At 40.6% G+C, this 21018-nt stretch overlaps 1 protein-coding gene and 1 long non-coding RNA gene across 7 annotated transcripts in view; one reads left to right on the forward strand and one right to left on the reverse strand.

Annotated features, from left to right (window-relative positions):
* LOC140536341 (uncharacterized) overlaps positions 1–11244 on the reverse strand; it is a 58393-nt gene extending 47149 nt beyond the window's left edge. For both annotated transcript variants that reach the window (XR_011977608.1, XR_011977609.1), the window contains exon 1: positions 11225–11244. This is a non-coding gene — a long non-coding RNA (uncharacterized lncRNA). The remainder of the gene's footprint in view (positions 1–11224) is intronic.
* The window catches only part of camk2b2 (calcium/calmodulin-dependent protein kinase (CaM kinase) II beta 2), an 84325-nt gene extending 63307 nt beyond the window's left edge, over positions 1–21018 (forward strand). For 4 of the 5 annotated variants that reach the window (XM_072658057.1, XM_072658058.1, XM_072658060.1 and 1 more), the window contains 6 exons: positions 3573–3617; positions 5955–6003; positions 13172–13247; positions 13417–13511; positions 15374–15608; positions 16602–21018. In XM_072658057.1, the coding sequence (XP_072514158.1) occupies positions 3573–3617; positions 5955–6003; positions 13172–13247; positions 13417–13511; positions 15374–15606 (498 nt within the window). In that variant the 3' untranslated portion in view covers positions 15607–15608; positions 16602–21018. Of the gene's footprint in view, positions 1–3572; positions 3618–5954; positions 6004–8127; positions 8215–9253; positions 9374–10329; positions 10465–13171; positions 13248–13416; positions 13512–15373; positions 15609–16601 lie in introns of all 5 variants that reach the window. The other variant, XM_072658062.1, reaches the window with a different exon arrangement.

Here is a 21018-nt window from a genome sequence, read left to right on the forward strand (position 1 = left end):
TTGACATGCGTTGGCTTGAGGAAGGGCACCTTGCGTGCACTGCAGGATTTTAATCCTTGACGGCGTAGAGTGTTACTGATTGTTTTCTTTGAGACTGTGGTCCCAGCTCTATTCAGGTCATTGACCAGGTCCTGCCGTGTAATTCTGGGCTCATTCCTCACCTTCCTCAAGATCATTGATGCTCCACGAGGTGAGATCTTGCATGGCGCCCCAGACCGAGGGAGATTATCCGTTATTTTGCATTTCTTCCATTTTCTAATAATTGCACCAACAGTTGTTGCCTTCTCACCAAGCTGCTTGCCTATTGTCCTGTAGCCCATCCCAGCCTTGTGCAGGTCTACAATTTTATCCCTGATGTCCTTACAAAGCTCTCTGGTCTTGGGCATTGTGGAGATGCTGGAGTCTGACTGATTGAGTGTGTGGACAGGTGTCTTTTATACAGGTAACGAGTTCAAACAGGTGCAGTTAATACAGGTAATGAGTGGAGAACAGGAGGGCTTCTTAAAGAAGAAGTAACATGTCTGTGAGAGCCAAAATTCTTACTGGTTGATAGATGATCAAATACTTATTTCCCACAATAAAATGGAAATTAATTATTTAAAAATCATACAATGTATTTTTCTGGATTTTTGTTTTAGATTCCATCACTCACAGTTGAAGAGTACCTATGATAAAAATTACAGTCTTCTACATGCTTTGCAAGTGGGAAAACCTGAAAAATCAGTGTATCAAATATTTGTTCTCCCCACTGTATATATACTATGTATTAAATGCAGCTGAACCCTAAATTGAATGGAAATGGTTGGTTGTCTATTGAATGTAGCCCTGCACCCTAACCTTAACCTTTCCCTAGAATCTTACCATAAAAGGGTAAGGTTAAAGTTAGGGTTAGGTATAGGGTTACATTCAATAGGCAGTCATTTACATTCAACTTAGAATTCATTTGCATTCAGTTGAATGTTAGTTGAAGGCCAGGTGAGCATCTACAAGGCTTCTACAATGGACCATCCAAATAAAGTGAGACCATCTATTTTTGTAAAAGAGCTGTAAGAGTATGAAGAACCTTTACAATGACACCTTTAAACCTTTTAAATGGTTCTTCAGGCATATTTTCACATATTTCATTTACAAATGTGTTTTTTATTAAACCTAAAATGGTTCTTCTATGAACTCTTTGTAAAATCTTTATTTTTAGGAATATACATTCTGATAAAGACAAAAGTGTGTTTGTGTGGTTGTTTGTATAGAAATACAAGAAGGAAAGCACGTTTGCCATTTACCTAATCGTCTGATATGAATGTTGGGTTGTTAATTCCCATTATCATGTTTCCATTAGTGTTTGCATCTTGACATACAGTACTGTGCAAAAGTCTAAAACATCTCTAAAGCTCTCCTCATGGGAGTCTAGTATATGTATAGTTATCATCCAACACCTGGTTTGGTAAATCAGTGCTTAATGACGTTAAATCAGGTGAGCTGGTGATGCAATGGACCACATCCACAAACACAAACTTTAGTTTGTATAGTCTCTTATTGATGAGAGATATGACATAGAACAACGTGTTTAGGTGTATAACACGTCTGCACAGTACTGTATATGTCTGTGTTTCTGTGATGTTTATGCAGTTTCACATCTTAACCAACTTGGTCCTCAGTCGTTTGACACCAATGCCAAGGACATGCACTTCGGTGTTCCAGCTGCTCTCTGCGTTTTTTGACCTAACTGTGCTACCTAAACGATCTGAAAAGGTCTTTGTGAAAAGGTTTTTACTGATAAAACGTCCAACGCACGACTAAAGTGTGTTCTTTGCTTGGCCTTGTTTGACAGACCCACAAATCCCATAGTTACAGATAGTGGCGGCAGTCGTAATGAAGTACATCAACTGAGAGATAAAAGCAGACTTAAAACACTGACGTCAGACTGAAAAAAAATGTAAATGAATGTCCCGTTGCCACAGATGGATTTATGGGATAATAGTGGCTTTGGTGAAAAAGCCTAACAATTTGTTCTCCAGGAAGCAATCTGTGAAAATGAAAATATGCGCAATCATTTTTGTCCATTAAATAATCTAAAGGGCCAGATTTCTAAAATGTACTGTCCAGTTTACTGTGACGCATTTGCATTTATTGTTTGTTTATAACACAACACCACTCTGTAAAAAAATGCCACATAAACTGCTCACATAGTAAGTGTGCTGATTTACATAGTAACAGAATTTTTATGTTTTTATTTTCTCAAACATGTTTGGTCACACAGGTGATCATCAACAAATTCAGCACATGAATCCACTAAATTGACTGATTCATTTATTTAAAAGACAATTTTAGACTGGTCTTGATTGAGCATCATGACAAACATTGGAGCTGCAGTTGTGGGAGTACATGACAAACTAAAATCATATTAATACAGAGGTCAGTATAGTAATTTTACAATGGCTTTGAACATGGAGCAGCCTAAGATCATAAAGCATATAGATAGGGTGGAAACATTATCCTGGTGCTCTGTCATCAATTGATTTCTGTTGTTTTTTGGTTGTAGTTTTGATTTTGAGACTTTTTTTTTTTAGACACGTTCAAGCTGGATCATCTGATGATGAGATCCCTGATTTGAATCCAGTGCAAATCTGCAAAAACTGTCAAAACAAGAAATTAGATGATGAAAAACCTTATTTTTGGTGCAAGGAAGACCAGGCTAAATGATAAAATTAGCTCATTTGACACAGTTCTTTTATCCTCAAATTGAAAACAGGACTGCTGTCATCCACAACATTTTAGTGATGGGCTTATTAGAAGGAAGAAAATGAAATATTTTAGAAAAATGCGATGTTGGTTAGGGTTAACTAACCCTAACTCTAGTCTTTGGTAAGGTTGATTCTGTCTAGCATTAACTGGAAGTTAGTTTTTGTGGGCTATGACATCTCTATATAGGCTATGTGGGAGAATTTGGGGGAGATTCCTTTGTCCATTTTGGCACCCAAATAGGTGCTAAGCTTTGGTGACAAATCCATAAATGTTACTTTATTTACACACAGTATCAGATTTGATTAGCTTTTACAGAGGACACATTTTCAAATGTGACACAAATAGGACTTCAGGAGCGTACATTCACATTTTGCGAGTTTTATGAATCTGGCCCATCATTTTTCAAATTTTTGTTATAGTTTTACCTGCTTTATATCAAGTTAATGATTTTCCTTGTTCTGTTTTGCTATAGTTTTACTAACCTTTGCTTTCTATTGAGTTGTGCACCATGTATTTATTGGCTGGAGTTTATTGGAAGTGATTTACCTCTTTGGACTGTGACCTTTAACTGCCTTTAACCGAGCATCACCTCCAGTTAACAATCTCCATTCATGAAACCTTAGGTTTTCTCACGCTCCGTCTAACTCTGAACTGTTGTTCTATTACCTCTCTTATCTCGTCTCCCTCTTTCTGTCTTTTTCTAACACCTACTGCTATATTTACTCTCTTCATCTCTCACGTACACTTCATTTTTGCTCTCTCTTTACCCCCTTCCTCTTTCTCTCACCCCTCTTGCCTTTCTCTCTTTCTTTCTCACTCTCTCTCCGTAGGAGGCTCAGACCACTGTTATCCATAACCCAGTGGATGGGATCAAGGTACATCCTTCCCCAACCACCCCCCCTCCCCCCATCCTCATCTTTCTTTACTTTTCTCTCATCCTCTGTCTCTCATCCTTTTGTCTGTCGCCAGTTGATGTATCCAGGGAAGAGTGTTGCTTTAGTTTTGCACTAGATTTAATAATTACAGAAAAACAGTTTAAGCGATTAGAGCAAATACAAAAAATAATACTTTTAACAATTTTAAGGAACACAAATTAGGGGTTTGCTACATTAAGCGTTTTTCATTGTGACCTTTATTAGTACATAATTGTTAGTACATAATATAGAAGATAAATACATAAATCAGTACATATATAAAATCACAGATAGTTGCATTAATAGTTTTAATATGGCACAATAAACACTTACCACCCTGTTATGCAATTTATTCATTACGGTTTAATCTGTTATTTGTGAATAGTAGAACCAATAGTAACTAAATGCCTATTTGATTACATTATATTATAATTATTAATTATATTATTACCTTATAACATATAGCTTTTTATAGGAAATACTGTCATGCAGTGTCAGAAACAACATTAGTAGGTCATCATAACTTGATGTGGTTCGGGGCAACTTCATGCTTCTGCTTAAGTCGATAAATTGCACAATTACTGATTATTTATCTGATTTAACATATTGGAGAAAAAAAACATGAAACGTGAAAATTGTGAAATTGTGCTGTGTTAGCTGTGCTCAAAACTGTGCCCTATTCACTAGCCCCTACATGCAATTGTAGAGGACAAAAAAGTCCACAATGCACAGTGATCTTTCAAGTCCTGATAAAAGGGCCGTGATGTCAGTGTTTCAAAATTTGGACCAATTTGGCGAGAAACTGCTTAATCTGGCAACACTGGACTGGTCTTCCTTAGAAAAGCTGTGTTCGAATCTTCAGACCAAATGACATGATGGATTATGGGTATTATATATTTGTATTGTGCACATTGTATATGGAATTGTCACAGTGCACTGACCACTCCGTTTTTGGACACTACTACAATATGGCAGAACCCCAGAGTAATGCACTATATAGTGAATAGGGCAGTTTTGAGCACAACTTCAGTGTTTCCCAACACACCCACCTCAGCTCAGGAAGGGTGTGTTAATTAGCTGATAACTTGAATCAGCTGTATTGAGACCAGGACATATCGTTGATTCAAAGCTTTGTATCTCCAAAACAGGAGGAAAAAAACATAACTTTTAATGGAAGGTAATGTAGAAATACTTAATTCTATTCCAAATGATTTTGGAGCATTTCTATTGATTCATTCACCATGCAACTGCCAGATCCACATTACGTCAAAAAAAGCAAAAATGTAAATGCAAGATTTATGTTCGAGAGTAACAGGATGCAGGGCAGGGTTGGGAAAAAATGTCAGTATAAGTACTAGGATTTTCTTTAAGTATGAGGTTTACTTTTAATGGAACAGCCTTCAGTTATTAAATCTGTTGAGATCTCATCAAAAGACCCCCCTCTGTGTTTATCACATCTTCACCACCTTCTCACACCATCACAAGTTTCTCTCTCAACCATTCTGGCATATTGTGTAAATAACAGTCCCCACATTCACAGTCCATCTCCCTCTCCTGACCGCCTCGCTCTCCGCCGCTCCACTCATTCATCTGTACAGCTGCCGATTTGAGCGGCGAGGACTCTGGAGTGTTTTCCGTATCTCTGTGCTCTGGCCGCCCTGTCTAAGTCTGATAGCTGCTCTGTCTGTCACTCTGCCTCCACGCTGTGTGTGCAGTGGGCAGATAACCCGCCCACAGGGACCCTCAGAGACAGATACGGGCCCAAAGCAAGAAGTGTCTGCGTGTCGTACATGTCAAAGATTAATACATGCTATTAGTGAGCCTGTGTTTTGTGTGTGTGTGGGTTGGTAGGTGCATTTGTGTAGGGGGGGGGGGGTTACAACAGCTGTACGCTCTCCACTGCCATCTGGAGAACGAGTGGTGGAACAGCGAGAGAAACATCTTCATTCCCAGTGTTACAGCCTCACCAGGTGGCTACCTAGAGAATAAGCAGCAGAGGCAACCTGAGCTCATGCTGTTAGCTCTGGGAGAGAAAGAGAGAGCGAGATCTGCGACGGAGATCTGGCTAAGACTGTCTGAGCATTGCTAACGTTTTCATGTGTTCACTTGAAGTTGACTGTGTGCCGTTCCATTTGTGGTGACAGTGGCCCTCACTCATTTTTTATGGCAATTTCTATTGTGCCGAAAGGGTTGCCATACATTCAGTGATGTTTCCGACATTGTGCTCGTATGTGTGTCCGTGAATGGAAAGACTTGGGATTGCCATTAACCTCTGATGTCCCTTGGTGTGTCTTGCAGGAATCCTCAGACAGCAGCAACACCACAATCGAGGATGAGGATGTTAAAGGTAGGTAGCTTCAGTGCGTGTTCCATCAACTCTGAACACTGGTCTGATCAGCTTCTTAATCTAAACTCTGACCTTAACACCCAAAATCCTGGTAATAATGAAATCCGACAGTCAGAGTCAGGGAACAGCATGCTAATAAGATCACAGAAACTGGTTGCCGCTAGCTTTCTTGCATTCCTAACAAGACATTAAAATGCAGTGTTTTATCAGTGCGTCCTGTAATTTACATTTTATTGGTTACTGTTGTTTCTGCATAATCAGATAATTATTATCCAAACACAACAGTGCTGATAGGAACCAGAGATCTTAAGCATTAAATGCTTTTTAAGCAACATCTTAAATTTTTGGCCTAAAAAAATCATTCAAAAACATTGATGATAGAGATACACACAATGTGTCAAATGTTTGTGGACACCCCTACTAATGAATGTATTCAGCTCATTTGAGTTGAATACATTCACAGACACAGCTTTCTAGTCCCTGTTGAGAAGTATTGCCAATAGAATTGGACTCTCTGGAGCAGAGAGTTGATTCTGTCTAGCATTAACTGGAAGTTAGTTTTTGTGGGCTATGACATCTCTATATAGGCTATGTGGGAGATTGACCCCATTGACACTATGCCTAATGCCAGGGGGAGGCTAGAGGGATGTAAAGCCCCCTAGCATTGTGTTGTGGAACTGTGTTCTCTGGAATGATGATGGTGCTCCATCCAGTACTTTTGGGATGAGTTAGGGAGTTGAGGATGAGGTGGGGTGGTGATCATCCAACATCCTGACCTCACTAATGCTCTTGTCACTGAATGCAGTCAGATCCTCTCAGAAATTATCAAAAATCTAGTAAAAGATTGCCTTGACAGTAGAGAAAATATATTATTATATAAATAATATTATAATGATATAAAAAATTATTTTATCACATCAAAAATCTAGATACCACATAAATTGGCTGTATTTGTGTTCTTGACATCGGAGCCACTCTAAGAAATGCTTTGTTTAGGTACATGAAAGAAAATTATGCTGAACTTCTAATTAGCTAATGAGCTAAATCCAATGATGAGGTAAAAATGCAGTAAAGTCTGCAGTGTTTTAGTAAGCCAGGACTAGAATCACATCCCAGAAACCGAGACCCGAAACAAACCAAGAAAGAGGTGCATCGGTACATCGCTACCTAGGGCATGCTTCTTTCATTTACAACAGATGATCGGCTAACAATGTTAACAGTTCAATTGGTCCGTTTACACATTCAGATCAAATCAAGCAGGTCTATACCTGACACTTGTTCACATTATGTCTTTAATCTACTCCAGTGGGTTTAAGTGCAGGTTCAGTCATCATGCTCTTTGACACAAATGGCAATTTCAACTAATCATTCTGAATCACTAAAGCTCCTTAAAAATGTCATAAGCATGGTATCAAATATGATACATATGGCTGTATCTGGACTTCCAAGCGTCAAGCTACTTATCGGTCTGGATTTATCCACGTTTATTATGACACTGACGACATGTTTGTAGTGCTCTCTCACTGAACTAGAAGGCCGAAAACGGGAATAAAAGGCTATTAAACTTGGGTGCCTTTTCCAGTTTTAATACAGAAGGTTAGCTCTCTTGTCGCTCTCTTGGGAGAGACAGTCAGGAACACTGCAAGGGCACCTTGAATGTAGTATTTTTAACTTTTAACAAGAAAGACGCAGATGTGAGATGTGAGAAGTGAGCTATAAGCAAATTGTGTGTACATGGTGAGGACAGGTGAGCATGCACTTGGTTGTTCAGGTAAGTAACAGCAACAAACTGTCTTCCTTTACATGGGTGACACCGTCACATAATAAATATATGTGCTTTTTCCATTATATTGTAATACCATGTCCCTTTTCAGCAGTGTCAAGGGATCTAGAATGGGGTTGCAATGTAGACCAGTTCGGGAGCATTTCTGTGGCACTCATGACATGACCTCAATACCAAACTGCTATGGTTTTGTTACATGGTGTGCCCAGATCATCCGTCCCATCTCGATTCTCTCTGGACCTCAACCCCTACATTCTGATGTCTCCAGCACTCTGTCCTCCTTTTTCAGTGCTTTCTTTCTCTGTCTCCTCCCACCTTCACTCTTCCCTGCCACTCACCAGGAAAAAGCCTAGATAGCAGCTCGCTTAAGGCCGGTATCAGCTCAGAGCACGGCCAGTCTACTCCAGGCCCTGCCCCGGCCGTATTCTGTAAGTTACTCGGTGCATCTTCCTCTGCGTCAGCTCTGTTTGGCTTGGCTGGTCACTCCTTGCAGAGCATCTCTTCAACTTCTGTACTAACCTGGTTTGGCTTGAGGAATGTATTTGAGGAATGTATGAGTTTTAGCATTTTTTTTAGGTTCTTGAGAGACCTGCATATGAAGAGAAGTATAACCTTTTCTTATTCCAGAGGATTCCACTGCATTGGGTTTGCTGTGTACGGAAGCTTGACTGGTGGATCTATGTAACTGGCTCTCAATCCTGGTCCTGGTGTTTGTTTACAAACACAAAAAAGCCAGCAGCCAGAAGGTTGTGGGTTCAAGTCTGACTGGATTCTTCTGATTGAGCTTTTGAGCAAGGCAACATTCCACTGCCCTATTCAGTGCTGCTTGACTAAAACACCTCACCCAGCTCATTAAGGGCTTGATAATCACCTAGCCTCTCCAGAAATGGTGAGATTTGAGAACCTCTAAGCAGGGGAACGCCACGACCAGGGTTGAGAACCGCTGTGCTAGACGGCCATAGGTGAGGTTAGAGTCTGAAAACACTCCTCCAAAACTACGTCTGCTTCAACAAAGGGCTCTCACAGTGAGAGGGTACATGTGCTTTGCTCTGAGTTTGCCAGAAGGTGAGTTTGTTAACCAGACACTGTCAGAGGGCAACCAGCTCTCCTGCACAGTGGGACTAAACCCAAACGGGCCTTTCCTGCACTTTTAGAGTGATAGGCCAACTCTGCTTGCATTCGCCATCTTGTGGCAGCACTTGGAATGGCATGTAGTTTGACCCTTTACTTCTAAATTAGGGCCTATACAATTCTGGTCCTGGAGCACTGGTGTCCTGGACACTGGTCCTCCATGGCCAGAATTGAATACCCCTGTTTTGACTGCATGGAGATCCCTGGGTCATCACCCCTATCCAGCATGTGATGAGGAACTGAATCCCGATTAAAGTATCTCTGCTCTTAGCTTCTTCTACTGACCTGGTCCCAGTCCTTTTTTCATCCTCATCCCCTACTCACCCATGCCCACAGCCTCCAAGCTAACGGACATCCTGGGCTGTGTGCGCAGGGGCCCTGGACCCACTGCCCCGCCCGACACTGAAGGAGGATCCCCATCTGTTCCCTCCCCTCCACACACCCCTGCCATGCAGAGTGAGTAGAGGCCCCCCCGTATCCCGGTGCTGTGCACCGTCAAGGGGGTGTACATTTTCTACCCACAGAGATTAGTAATGGTTTTTTGAATATACAGATATTGGAATGAAAAAACCTTCACATACTCACATATCCATTTATGTTCACTGGAGTTCTTTTTCTTGACACAGAACTTGTTTAAAGCGATGGTACCATGGGAAAATGTCCTAATTTCCCAGCTGTAGTATTTAAACATTGTTAGCATTTTTAATTCACACTTTTTGTATATACAGTTCATATTTTGCCATGCCCACTTCCAAGAATTTATTTCTTTCACTTTTGTGATTTCCGGTCGGTTCGTATCAGAAGATTTGAGCTATTCAGAGCAGCTTCCCTACACAACACAAAAAAGGAGTGTTGCGAGGTAACATATCCAAAGAAAACGAGTGTATAGTTGAAGGCGCTGAATTTTCAACATCCACCCAAGCGTCCATACGTCTGGTCTTACCCAACACATACAATATTTGCATATATCCTACTTTATTTAGTTTAGCTCTGTTTATTCACACTAAAGTTATAAGTGTTTCAGCTCGGATTACTTTTTTACCTATGCACAGCGCCCAATTAGAAAAGACCTCACTAAAATAAATTACAGTTTATAGTGCATAATGGTAAAAAGGGACCTCAGGGAAAAAATAGTTAAATAGCAATAAACGTTCCCACCATTAGCAGTGATCCGACTCTCAAAACTAAGTTTTCCCAAAACCGCTTTCTGAGACAGAGCATTCTTTAGGAAAACAAATGATTAAGAAATCCCCACATTCATTCTGTCTCATTTGTCTGCTTTTCTTTTTTCTTTGCCTTAATTGTCCTGCTGTCTGTGTTACCCTGTGTCCATTCACACATGTCCCTCCGGTGTCTCTCATGGCCGGGCGGTGTTGTGGGACGCCCCCTCTGGCCTGTGTTACCTCTCTCAGCCCGCTTGAGCAATCTGGTGAGCAGCGTGGGTCGTGCCTCGGCCCCCTTGCAGCCGGAGATGGTCCCCGCCCCTACTCCCCAACCTTCCTCTCCTCCGTCCCTGCCCCGCTCCAGCCCCTCCCTGTCTGTTCAGAGTGAGTACTGCATGGTGTGTGGAAGAGCGTGGCCTTGCTCTTCTCAGCACTTCCTCTTTCTAACCTGCAGTACTTCGCAGAACCGCACTGTGCTTCAAACCTCCTTAACTCCCCGTACTGCAAGCGTTTTGTTTTTTTTTAATTAGAGACCTTCCAATGTGTTTGTGGAACTTGTATGCTGATAGAAAGCAACACAGTTCCGGCTTCCCCCTACCCAAATTGTAGTCAATCGGTAAGACATACACTGATCAGCCACAACGGTAAACCCACTGACAGGTGATGTGACTAACATTGATTATGTGGTTAAAGTGGCACCTGGTAAAGGGTGGATATATTAGGAAGCAAGTGAACAGTAAGTTCTTGAAGTTAAGGCAGGCGGGCAGGTCTTGTGGGGTGTTCCCAGTATGCAGTGGTCAGTACCTAACAAATGTGCTTTAAAGAAGGACAACCGGTGAACCGGCAACAGGGTCTTAGGCACCCAAGGCCAGTTGATTGTCATAGTAAGCCCCACCTCACAACTTACAGGACCTGAAGGATCTGCTGCTAACTTCTTGGTATGAGATACCACAGGACACCTTCAGAGCTCTTGTTGAGTCCATGCCTCCATGCCAGAGCTGTTGGTGGCACGAGGGAGGCCTAAACAATACTAGCTTATCTGTGTATATGCTGCCTTAGTTCATACATTCAAGCTATGGTGGTTATGCTTCCAACAAGTAGCCTTGTTTTCCCCTCAAACATCATCTGTTACTTGTCATCTAACCTGGCTCCGAGGCCTGCTATCCAGCCGGGTTGTGGCAGTGATTGAGAAGAGCTGCTAAGGCATTAGGCTTCCCCTGCTGTGCCAGCTAGAAGAAGTAGAGGAGGAGGATGTGTTGAGGCAGCCACCCGCTAAGCTCCCCTGATGCGGAAGAGGAACCTACAGAGGGAGGGACAGAGAGAGGCCAGCATTAAGCCTTATCTGAAGGACGGGAATAGCACATTGAGCTGTGCCAGCTTCACATTCTCAACAAAGAACGAGAGAAAGAGAGCGAGAGCTATGAACAAGAAAGTGAGCTTCTAGTGGAATGGCTTTGTTGAGTGAATCTGAACTTCCATAGGCGGTTTTTGGGAGTTTTTCATCGGTTTGGTAGGCTTTGTGCCTTAATACGTGCCTTGAGTGGAAGACAGAGATGTAAGGAGAGAGAGAGAGATGAGTCAAAGGATGTGTGGTTGGATCAAGCACCACAAGTGAAATGCAGTCAGGTGAGTCTGCAAAAAAAAAAAAAAAAAAAACCTATCAAATAAAAAGACCTATCAAACCCTCCATTTGAACTACTCCCAAGAGGCTGAGGATTTACGATTTCTGGTTTCTTCATGGACAGTAGGGATTAATACTGAAGAATCAGTACTGAATAAATAATGTATAAAAGGACTGTAAACACATGCATTCTCCAGACTTACAGTGATAGTTCTGTTTGGCTATTTTATGTGATGCCTGTTATTTTTTAAAAAGGCTCAATTGTACTTTAAATACCACATTTGTTGACCAGTGAATAAGCACTTAGACTCAAAATTACTTTTATTTACCATTAGGGGTGTATAATTTTTGATTAAATGAGAATCTAAGAAAAAAGAGGAGAAAATGAAATCAAATAGTGATGGTGATGGCAACTTCAGGCTTCTGTTGACGGCGTTGCACTAGGATGATCAGGCTAAAAGTACCTGCTTGACGAGATTCATCGATTGAGAAGAGGTGGTGCAGTGCAGTGAAGGTCTTGTTTGATATGTGGAAAATGGGTCACAAAGCAGATGTTAATGATTTGCAAAAAGAAGTGATTGCATTTGGCTCTGCCAAAAGCCATAGTGTGAAGGAAGTAGATGAATTTGCAGGTGTATTGAAGCATACGGTCATACAGGTCTACCAGCAGTGGCAGAAATCCCGGTCTGGAAATTCTTATCATTCTTGAGCAGAAGTGAGCAAAGGCCTCTTGCATGCCACTCTTCTCCATATGTTTATGGTATACAGTTTCCTGCCGAGTGAGTGTCAGAAATTGGTGGTGAAGGACCTGTGTCGAGTTCTAGAACAAAATCTTTCCAAGAAGCAAAGAATTTCATTCACAAGTCATAACACCTGCCTGTAGTCCCTGTCTCTCAGTTTTTGACGTTCAACCACAATTCTGAGGAGAATTTCCTGTAGACTGGGATTTCTGCCACTGCTGCTAGACCTTTCTGATCGTATGCTTTTGATGCACCTTCAAATTCATCTACTTTCTTCACACTATGACATTTTGTTTTGTAGCCCTAACTGGTATTGGTATGGGTATCTGGATAGTAGCGTTTGATTTGCTTAATCGGACTGCAAGAAAAAATGTGCTATGCTTGTTTGCAACATTTTGGGTGTGTAAAATAATAGGAACCATAATGGCAATAGGTGTGGCATAAGATCAGTGGTTTCACTACTAGAAATGCTTCAAGACTGCTGCTATGAAAAAAATACCAAAAATACCACAGGCCTTCAGCTTTCTTCACAGTGTCTTGTCTCACAAAAAGCAAACAATCGAGCACTGGTTATAGACCTCTAAAGCTCTAAGTAAGTGTTCCTGATGTGCATTTTGGGGTCATTTCTAGTGTAAATGATCAGAAAGGCCAGAACTAGTGTTTGGGAGTTTGGCCATTGCCTTCAGTGACTCTGTGGGTGCTGTGTGTTTTATGTGTGTTCTCTTTCCAGCCCGCAAACAAGAGATCATAAAGATCACCGAGCAGCTCATCGAGGCTGTGAACAATGGAGACTTCGAGGCCTACGCGTGAGTTACTGCCTCTTACTCTTCTCATCACTGGATACAATAAACTCAAAGCCTGTTCTGCTCTCACAGCTAATTGTTGCACACTGAGGCTGAGTCATACAGAGAGGGTTATGTGCAGTTATGGTGTTTGATACCACTGCCGTGTGTAAACAGTGTCGTTTTGTAACAGGAAGATTTGCGATCCTGGGCTGACTTCCTTTGAACCCGAGGCATTGGGTAACCTGGTAGAGGGGATGGACTTCCACCGGTTCTACTTCGAGAACTGTAAGTGTAAGCAAGAAGCAATCAGCTGGAAAACAGTTGCTGGGCATTCCTCTTGTGTAAAATGTAGGGAAGTTTCTAACTCACTCCCTCACTATACACTCACCATATTTCCATTCCCTGGCCCAATGGCAAGGTTCATTTACCTTATATGTCCACTGTATAGGTGTCCAGTTACGGATTGTATCTGTCAGGTACATTTGAACTATGCATCTGAACTGTTGTAAGAACATTGGACAAACAAGAGTATTCATCCCACTCACCCTACGTAGTGATTGCAGCACATGACTTTTAGACTTTCTTCTACTGTAGTTGTACTAGTCGTCTACTCTACTGCCTTAGTCCACATGTTTCTTTCACTATTATGCAAGTTTTTTCTACTCTTGGGCTTCCCCTCTGCTTTAAAGGTGAAATTCACTTTTAAGCCACTGCTGTAAATTCAAATATCCCCTCATGGACAACTGTAGACATGCATTTGCTGACAAGTTGGAAACAGCATCCGAAAGTGAAAAAAGCTTGTGGACTGAGACTCTAGTGTAATGTTACAGCACTTTACACAAACATGAATTGAGTTACGCATCTTTACGCAGTCCTGGAGAGGTCTCGTGCAGCTCCACCAAAGTTCCATAATGCAGTAGCAGCGTTCTGGCCCAGAGTGGGTATTACAGTCAGTGTACAATCAACATGATTCTGAAGCTGCTATTTTAAGATAATATATTGCTTTAGAACCTCAATTACACAACAATAAAAAAAAATAACTGCAACTGATATATTCTTTATAGATTTTTGTAAAAAGTCGTGTGCTGCAATCTCTTAGTAGGATGAATGGGATGAATGTTCTGTTATTTGCTATTCTATCCGGTGTCAACCAGTTAAAATTGGCTTCCTCTTTTGAGTCTTAGTTCCTCTCAAGGTTTCTTCCTCTCAATCTGACGAGTTTCTGAGTTTACTTGCTACTGTCAGCATTGACTTGCTCAAAATAGGCTGCTTTGTGACAACATTTGTTGAATTGAATTAATTGGCCAAAATAGCTTTTTAAGGTGCGCTACATTCACTTCCCGAGTGTAAAGGGTGCATATTTTTACTTTTTTATAACTGAACAGAAGCGAAAAGTCAAGACAGAGTATAAGCAAAGTCAAAGCAACTTAACAATACAACTGCAGTGGATTATAGTATGTTCTCTAACTGAAAGTACTAAAGTACTCTGCTTTAAAAGACTGGCATCACACCATTTTATCTATCCTTTTTGGTATGTGTTTTGATATATCACAAAAAGAGAAAGCACAGTTGCCTTGAGATGTGCCAGTAACGTCAAACTGTTTGTTGACATTAACAGAGGGAGACAAATAAAGAAAGAGCAGAATTCTTTAAATTATATAAGGACAATTGTAGGCCACACGAACGCATTCAGTCACACTTACACCATATTACACATTTGTGGGATAGATCAGTTTGTCAGCTACCCACACTGACACTCATCACATGGCATATTTCTGATCACAGGTTCACTACTGACCAGTGGCTTGTTCTTACTTAGTAGTAATACTGAATGGTAGTGACATGCTAGAGTGTGTGTGTTGGGCACTGTGATGTTGCTGGGGTTTATACACATGTGTCACTACTAGGTTGAGAGCAATTCATTAGCATCTAGGAAACGCACAACTGATTAATTTTCTAGTGAATGTCTGATTGACATTTTTCAACAACTCTCTATAACCCCATTTCTTGATGGGCTAAACATACTTCTGATCTTCTTAAATAGCATACAGTATGCACTGATCAACACAGTGTACATCAGCTCAGGGTACAGTTTTTAAAGCAGGGTTGTTTAGAATGTTTACAGTCTCTCCCTGTTTTCTCTTCAGTGCTGTCTAAGAACAGTAAGCCCATCCACACCACCATCCTGAACCCACACGTGCACCTGATCGGCGAGGACGCCGCCTGCATCGCCTACATCCGCCTCACGCAGTTCGTGGACAGCCAGGGCCGGCCGCGCAGCAGCCAGTCAGAAGAGACGCGTGTGTGGCACCGCCGCGACTCTAAATGGCAGAATGTGCACTTCCACTGCTCGGGCGCACCCGCCGCCCCACTCCAGTAAAGGTAACATACAGTAACACTCACACTCAACAGCACTCTGCAGGCTGCTTTGTGTGCTTTATGTCCAGTGCATGAGTAGGAATGTCCCCATCTGAACTGATTCTTTCACTTTTCTAAAAAGACATTTTTGGAAATGATTTTCTGATGTCTTTAATATGATATGTATGTATTTCAGGTTACTCTTAATGCATGCAAAACATTCCATTCTCTTTGAATACACAATAAAAGCAAGACATTTTACATGCAGCTGGTATAACAAGTTTTAGAAAGGCTTATTTACAGGGCAATTATAGATGTTTGGCATGTTTGTTAGGCTCTTTTCATTTTCATTTTTCACTTTCACTCGTGCTAAAAAGCTTTGGTAGTCAACACTACAAAAGAGGACACCGACACCAGCAGGATCTCAGGAAAGCATGTACGTGTGTTAGGGGTGTAATGGTATACAAAAGTCACAGTTTGGTTTCTACCATGGTTTGGACTTCACAGTTTGGTACTATGGAGGATAAAGCAAACAAAAAATCTAAAAACTCTTTTCACTTATTTAAATACAGAGGTGCATGTTACAGTTTGCCATGAGGTACCTAATACAGCCTGTAGTATATCAATTAACCAGTAAAGTGTAAATGTTTACATGCTGAAGGTTTCCCACACTACAACTGTCCAACAAAAAAAATACCCTGTCCTTGTCCGATCTGCTACAATTTCAACATAAAAATTAATTTAAAGGAGGACAAAAGAAAATGAACAACAGATAGACTTTGACTTATATGGTTAACAACAGTACCACGCCTGGATAAAGTTATAGCCAAATAAGAATAAACCTGAGACATAGAATGCTGGGGGGAGTTGTGGCCCTAAGACAGAAAGAGAATTTCAAAACTTCTGTGCCCCAAATGAAATATGTGTAACAGGACGAACCCATAAAAGGATATAGCCATTCTTGATTCCTTCATGCTGTTCATTTAAGCTATCTGTGTGTGTATGCGTGTGTCCTAGAGTGGGACCGTGGCAAGACGTCGTTTCGAAAAGAGTGCTCTTGCAGAGGAGAAGGAGAGGGAGGACGAGTGGGACGGCAGGAAAGAGTTCAGTGTTGGAGAGCTCAGGATCTTCCAGCCTTCCAGCTCTGCCCACAGCCGTCTACACCTGCATGCAAACCTACACCTGTCTCTCCACCTTTTGGGCTGCTCTCCACTACCGCATCCCAAACACACCAGACACCATGCCAACCACATACTACAGCTTACTGTGTCTATGCCAAGATTCACCCAAGTGACTGATGACGCACATATCAGTCCCAGAGAGCAAGCCCAGACTCTAGGTAACTGGATCAGTGTTATAGCCTGCGCAATGCCTTCTCTCCTACGGTCCCACCCCCTCACACGCTCCACTCTCGTCTCCATTGGCCTTATGCCCTACGTGCCCAGGCACTCCTAACTATATTAGATCATGTTTTAATGAAGTACTATATTATTATTATTATTATTATTATTATTAATAGTAATATTATTATTATCATGGTTACTACTTTTATTATTATTACTATTTGTCATTTTAAGTATTGCTGTTGTTCTACTGAAGCTGTATATTTAATAGTCAATTTATTGATGCCAGCTGTACATGGATTTGAACATTTTTTTTCCCAGAAGCATGGATTTTTAGTATTATTCAGTGGGGGTTTTATTTGTTCATTTGAGTAAGATATAGTCTGTTTTGTGCGGGTACAAGTGTGTGACTATTTATTACTGTACACACAATGTGAGAGGACGACACAGTTCAGGCATAAGCTAAGGGTCTCCGTCTACAAATCTGACGCCTGTTTACAATGCAGCAAATTACGTATCGTCCACAGTCACAAAGTGCGTTAAATGGGTTAGCCTTGCTTTTTCCCCCAAGGCTTGGGATCAGTGTTGATCTGGTGAAGAGCAATGTCCTTTTTTGAGGTTTGTAGTCCCATATAAATGGTTTATAAGCAGGTTAATTTAATGCGAATTGCTACAAAGATTGTCACTCATTGCACTGATTAGTAGAGTAATAGTAGTAATTTTGAGGTATTTTTTAATATATTGAAAGTTGAGAAAGAATTGTGATGACAGTTGTGTGCGCTGGAGTTGAAGAAATAGTTTATTAAGAAGTCTAATGAACATTAATTCATTATTTAGCCCAGATGCAGTCAGTCAGCCAAGACATGTTTCTTATCTGTGTGCATACCTTTAAAACCAGATATTCTAAGCTAACATGGCTAACAAACACTGGGCATATACTGTCACTTAGCTCATCTTACTAAATACATGCCAAAATATTAATTTATCTGCTTCAAAAAACTATTGTATTGTTTGAAACAGGTTCAAATGGGTTAAGAGGTTATTTACATGTATTACTATGTATTTACAGACATGAGATTGGTGACAGTCTTGTATTTGTTAGCAACGGTAGCCTTTGAGGTGTGCAGGTACAATGTAAGACATTGTAAAGTAAAGAAGCACACCTTAGATACTAAACATGTCTTGGCTGATTGCCTGCATCTGGGCTACTTTATAAATCATGTTAAGTACATTTTTCACTGAACTATTGCTTTAATTGCTGAAAGATTACATGAGATCTCGAGAAAAAGGAAGATTTTAGAGTGTAGAGTTATTAAGGCACAAGGTACATTGTCAGGTGTACAGTTAAGGTACAGAGAGTCTGTGTATTTTATTTATACATATATATATATATATATATATATATATATATATATATATATATATATATATATATATGAAAATACACGTTAAATCATCCACATTCTGACCTTTACCCTCTCTGTGTTTTTTGGTTTTGTCCGTAGAGGTTTTAGATTTTTACATATTATTTCTGCAAAGGTAAGACGTTCCGTTATAGGTCCTTTGAGGAAGGGAGTGTGTGTGTGTGTGAGCTGGGGACTTATTTTACAAGTGTATGGCAATGAACAGTCTTCTGTTGACATCTTGAATGTGAAAGGGAAGCTTAGCCGTTCCCTGTTCCCTGCAGAGGAACGAATCAGCAGCTTTTTTCAATCCTGAATCCCGAGTTCGGAAAGTTTTACACACAATTGACACACGTATGAGCGCTCGTATGCCGCAGTTCGATGTTCTCTTTGATTGTCATTGTTAAGATTTAGCATAGTTTTGGAACTTAAGGAACTTCACTGGATGATCTCTCCTCACATTTTTTGTTTTGTTTTAATTTAATGTACTGGATTCCTGTTTATTTCATTCTGATATGTGAATCTAGCTTTTTGTAGTATGTCACTGAACCCCACGCTTCATTTTGGCAGGGGCGAAACCTCTTTGTAAAGTGGTGAACAGTGTGAGACCTCTTCCCTTCACGACGGCAATCCAAGCAGCATGTCAGCATACTCTCTACTATAGTGTTGTTCTTTCTTTCCTCTGTGTGTTTAATATTGCAAGGAATCCTTGAAAACTATGGCAGATTTAACTTTTAACAAAAATAGGTATCTTGTAAACCCGCTACGTAGTGCTAACATACTATAGGTGGCAATTACTTGCATGAACTTCAGGCCTAAATTTTTGGTGATTTGCGTTTCATTCTTTGTTTCTTTTTTACTGAATGCTGGTGACTTCTGCTCTGCTAACGATTTTCAAAGCTTTGTAAGTGCATATAATTATTTTTGTCTCAAGATGATGATGACAACGATGACAAATATGACAATTATGGCTATCCTGGTAATAAAATATGTAATGATGATGATTGTATGGCATGCTTTTGTACAGGGTTTTGTTGTTGTCTGAGCAGTGCTGGTTGATCGGAAATGAAGTTTGTCACTTTGGCCCAGGTGTTGCGAGTTTGAATCCTGAGCCATGCTTCTTTTTCATCAGTGGAGTTTAGAACACACAATTGACAAAATTGGCTGTGCTCTCTCCAGGTGTCTCCCCGCATCACTCTTAAGCAATGTTGGCCGGCACAGGCATCTGCTAGCAGGTGCGTGGTGGCTACCCGGCAGTGCTGCAATGGCAGCAGTTTGAAAAGAGGAGGTAGCTGGCTTCTAATGTATTGGAGGAGAAGCTTCCCAACGGTGCAATGGTAGCAGTTTAAAAAGAGCTAGTGGCTGACTTTGCATGCAATATACTGTCCCAAAACTTCTTTTTAAATAGTTAATGTGACAGGCCTAGTGTATCGAAATCTAAAACTACAAAGCCAATGCATGTGGAAACTGACGCAAGTGATCAAAACTAGCCATTCTGAGTGCATCCTATCAGAGTGTAGTGGGTGGAGAAGGGATGGAGCCTATGTTGTGGCACACCAACATTCAAATGACTGGGTTTTTACTAATCAAGTATTAAATGGTGATTTTTGTGGCTTATTTTATGACAGGGCTCGTATCTATGTGAGCCAGGACAATCTGTGTAGTGTAGAGTTAGCGCTCCCTAGAATCATTTCTAACATAGTTAATTCAAACAGTTTTGAAAATTGTACTTAATCTTGACCTCAGAATCATATCCAGCCTGAAAATATGCACATTGTTATGCTCATGGTGCGCATTTACATTAATATCTGAACATGAGGCACATATTTAGGCACATATTCTGCTTTTTGAAAAAAAAAAAGTATCATATCGAAGGGAATTTTCAGTTTGGTGTATTTTTACACCTCTAGTCTCTGGTGATGGAGCCAAGAGCCAAGAGCCAAGGACTAGCGTGGCTAATTTGAATCAATTTGGCTTGTGTTTTATGCTTTAGGACGATGCTCTACAAGTTTGAAATAAGCCCTTTTGGTGGTGCTGTCTAGAACAGATAGAATGGATTCTCTATTTGCCAGTATTTTACATACCTGTATTAACCGTAAGGAAACAATTAAGAGATGGTATTCTCCGATTTCCATTTGAAATCCCAATTCCAGGAACTGTAGCCAAGTAAAATAAGTACAACAAACTGGTCATGTATCCTAGTAACCTTATGGCCAGTAGGGTTGAGCATGTGTGTGAGTGAGTGTGTGTTTGTGTTCCAGAGAGTGGATGAACAGTGCTTATATACCACTTCTAGTGACACCTTGCTGCTCTTACAACATCAAGCCAATAGCTATTTGCTATTTGTAGTGTTTCCTCCTCAGCTCCTCTTTAACCTCTTTTGGTTATTTTTATTTTTTTATTTCTATGATGCTGAGCCTTCTCTGCCTCTTGTTTCAGGTCTCATTTTTTGGGAGGATATTTGTATATAATCTCTTTGGTGTAAAAATGAGATTATGTGAATCCTATATGATTATTAGAAAGTTTAGTTTTACGATGAGTCCCATGTTTCTTTCAGTTATTCTTATCTGTTCTTCCAATGTTTCCTTATCTCTTTCTCACTCTCTTCCTATTCCCCCTATAACTTAAGAAAATGTATTAAGATGTTATTAATATGTTACCAATAAAAAGAATAATATCAACACAAAA

The sequence above is a fragment of the Salminus brasiliensis genome, chromosome 16 (genome assembly GCF_030463535.1).
Source record: "Salminus brasiliensis chromosome 16, fSalBra1.hap2, whole genome shotgun sequence".
NCBI classification, from domain to species: Eukaryota; Metazoa; Chordata; class Actinopteri; order Characiformes; family Bryconidae; genus Salminus; species Salminus brasiliensis.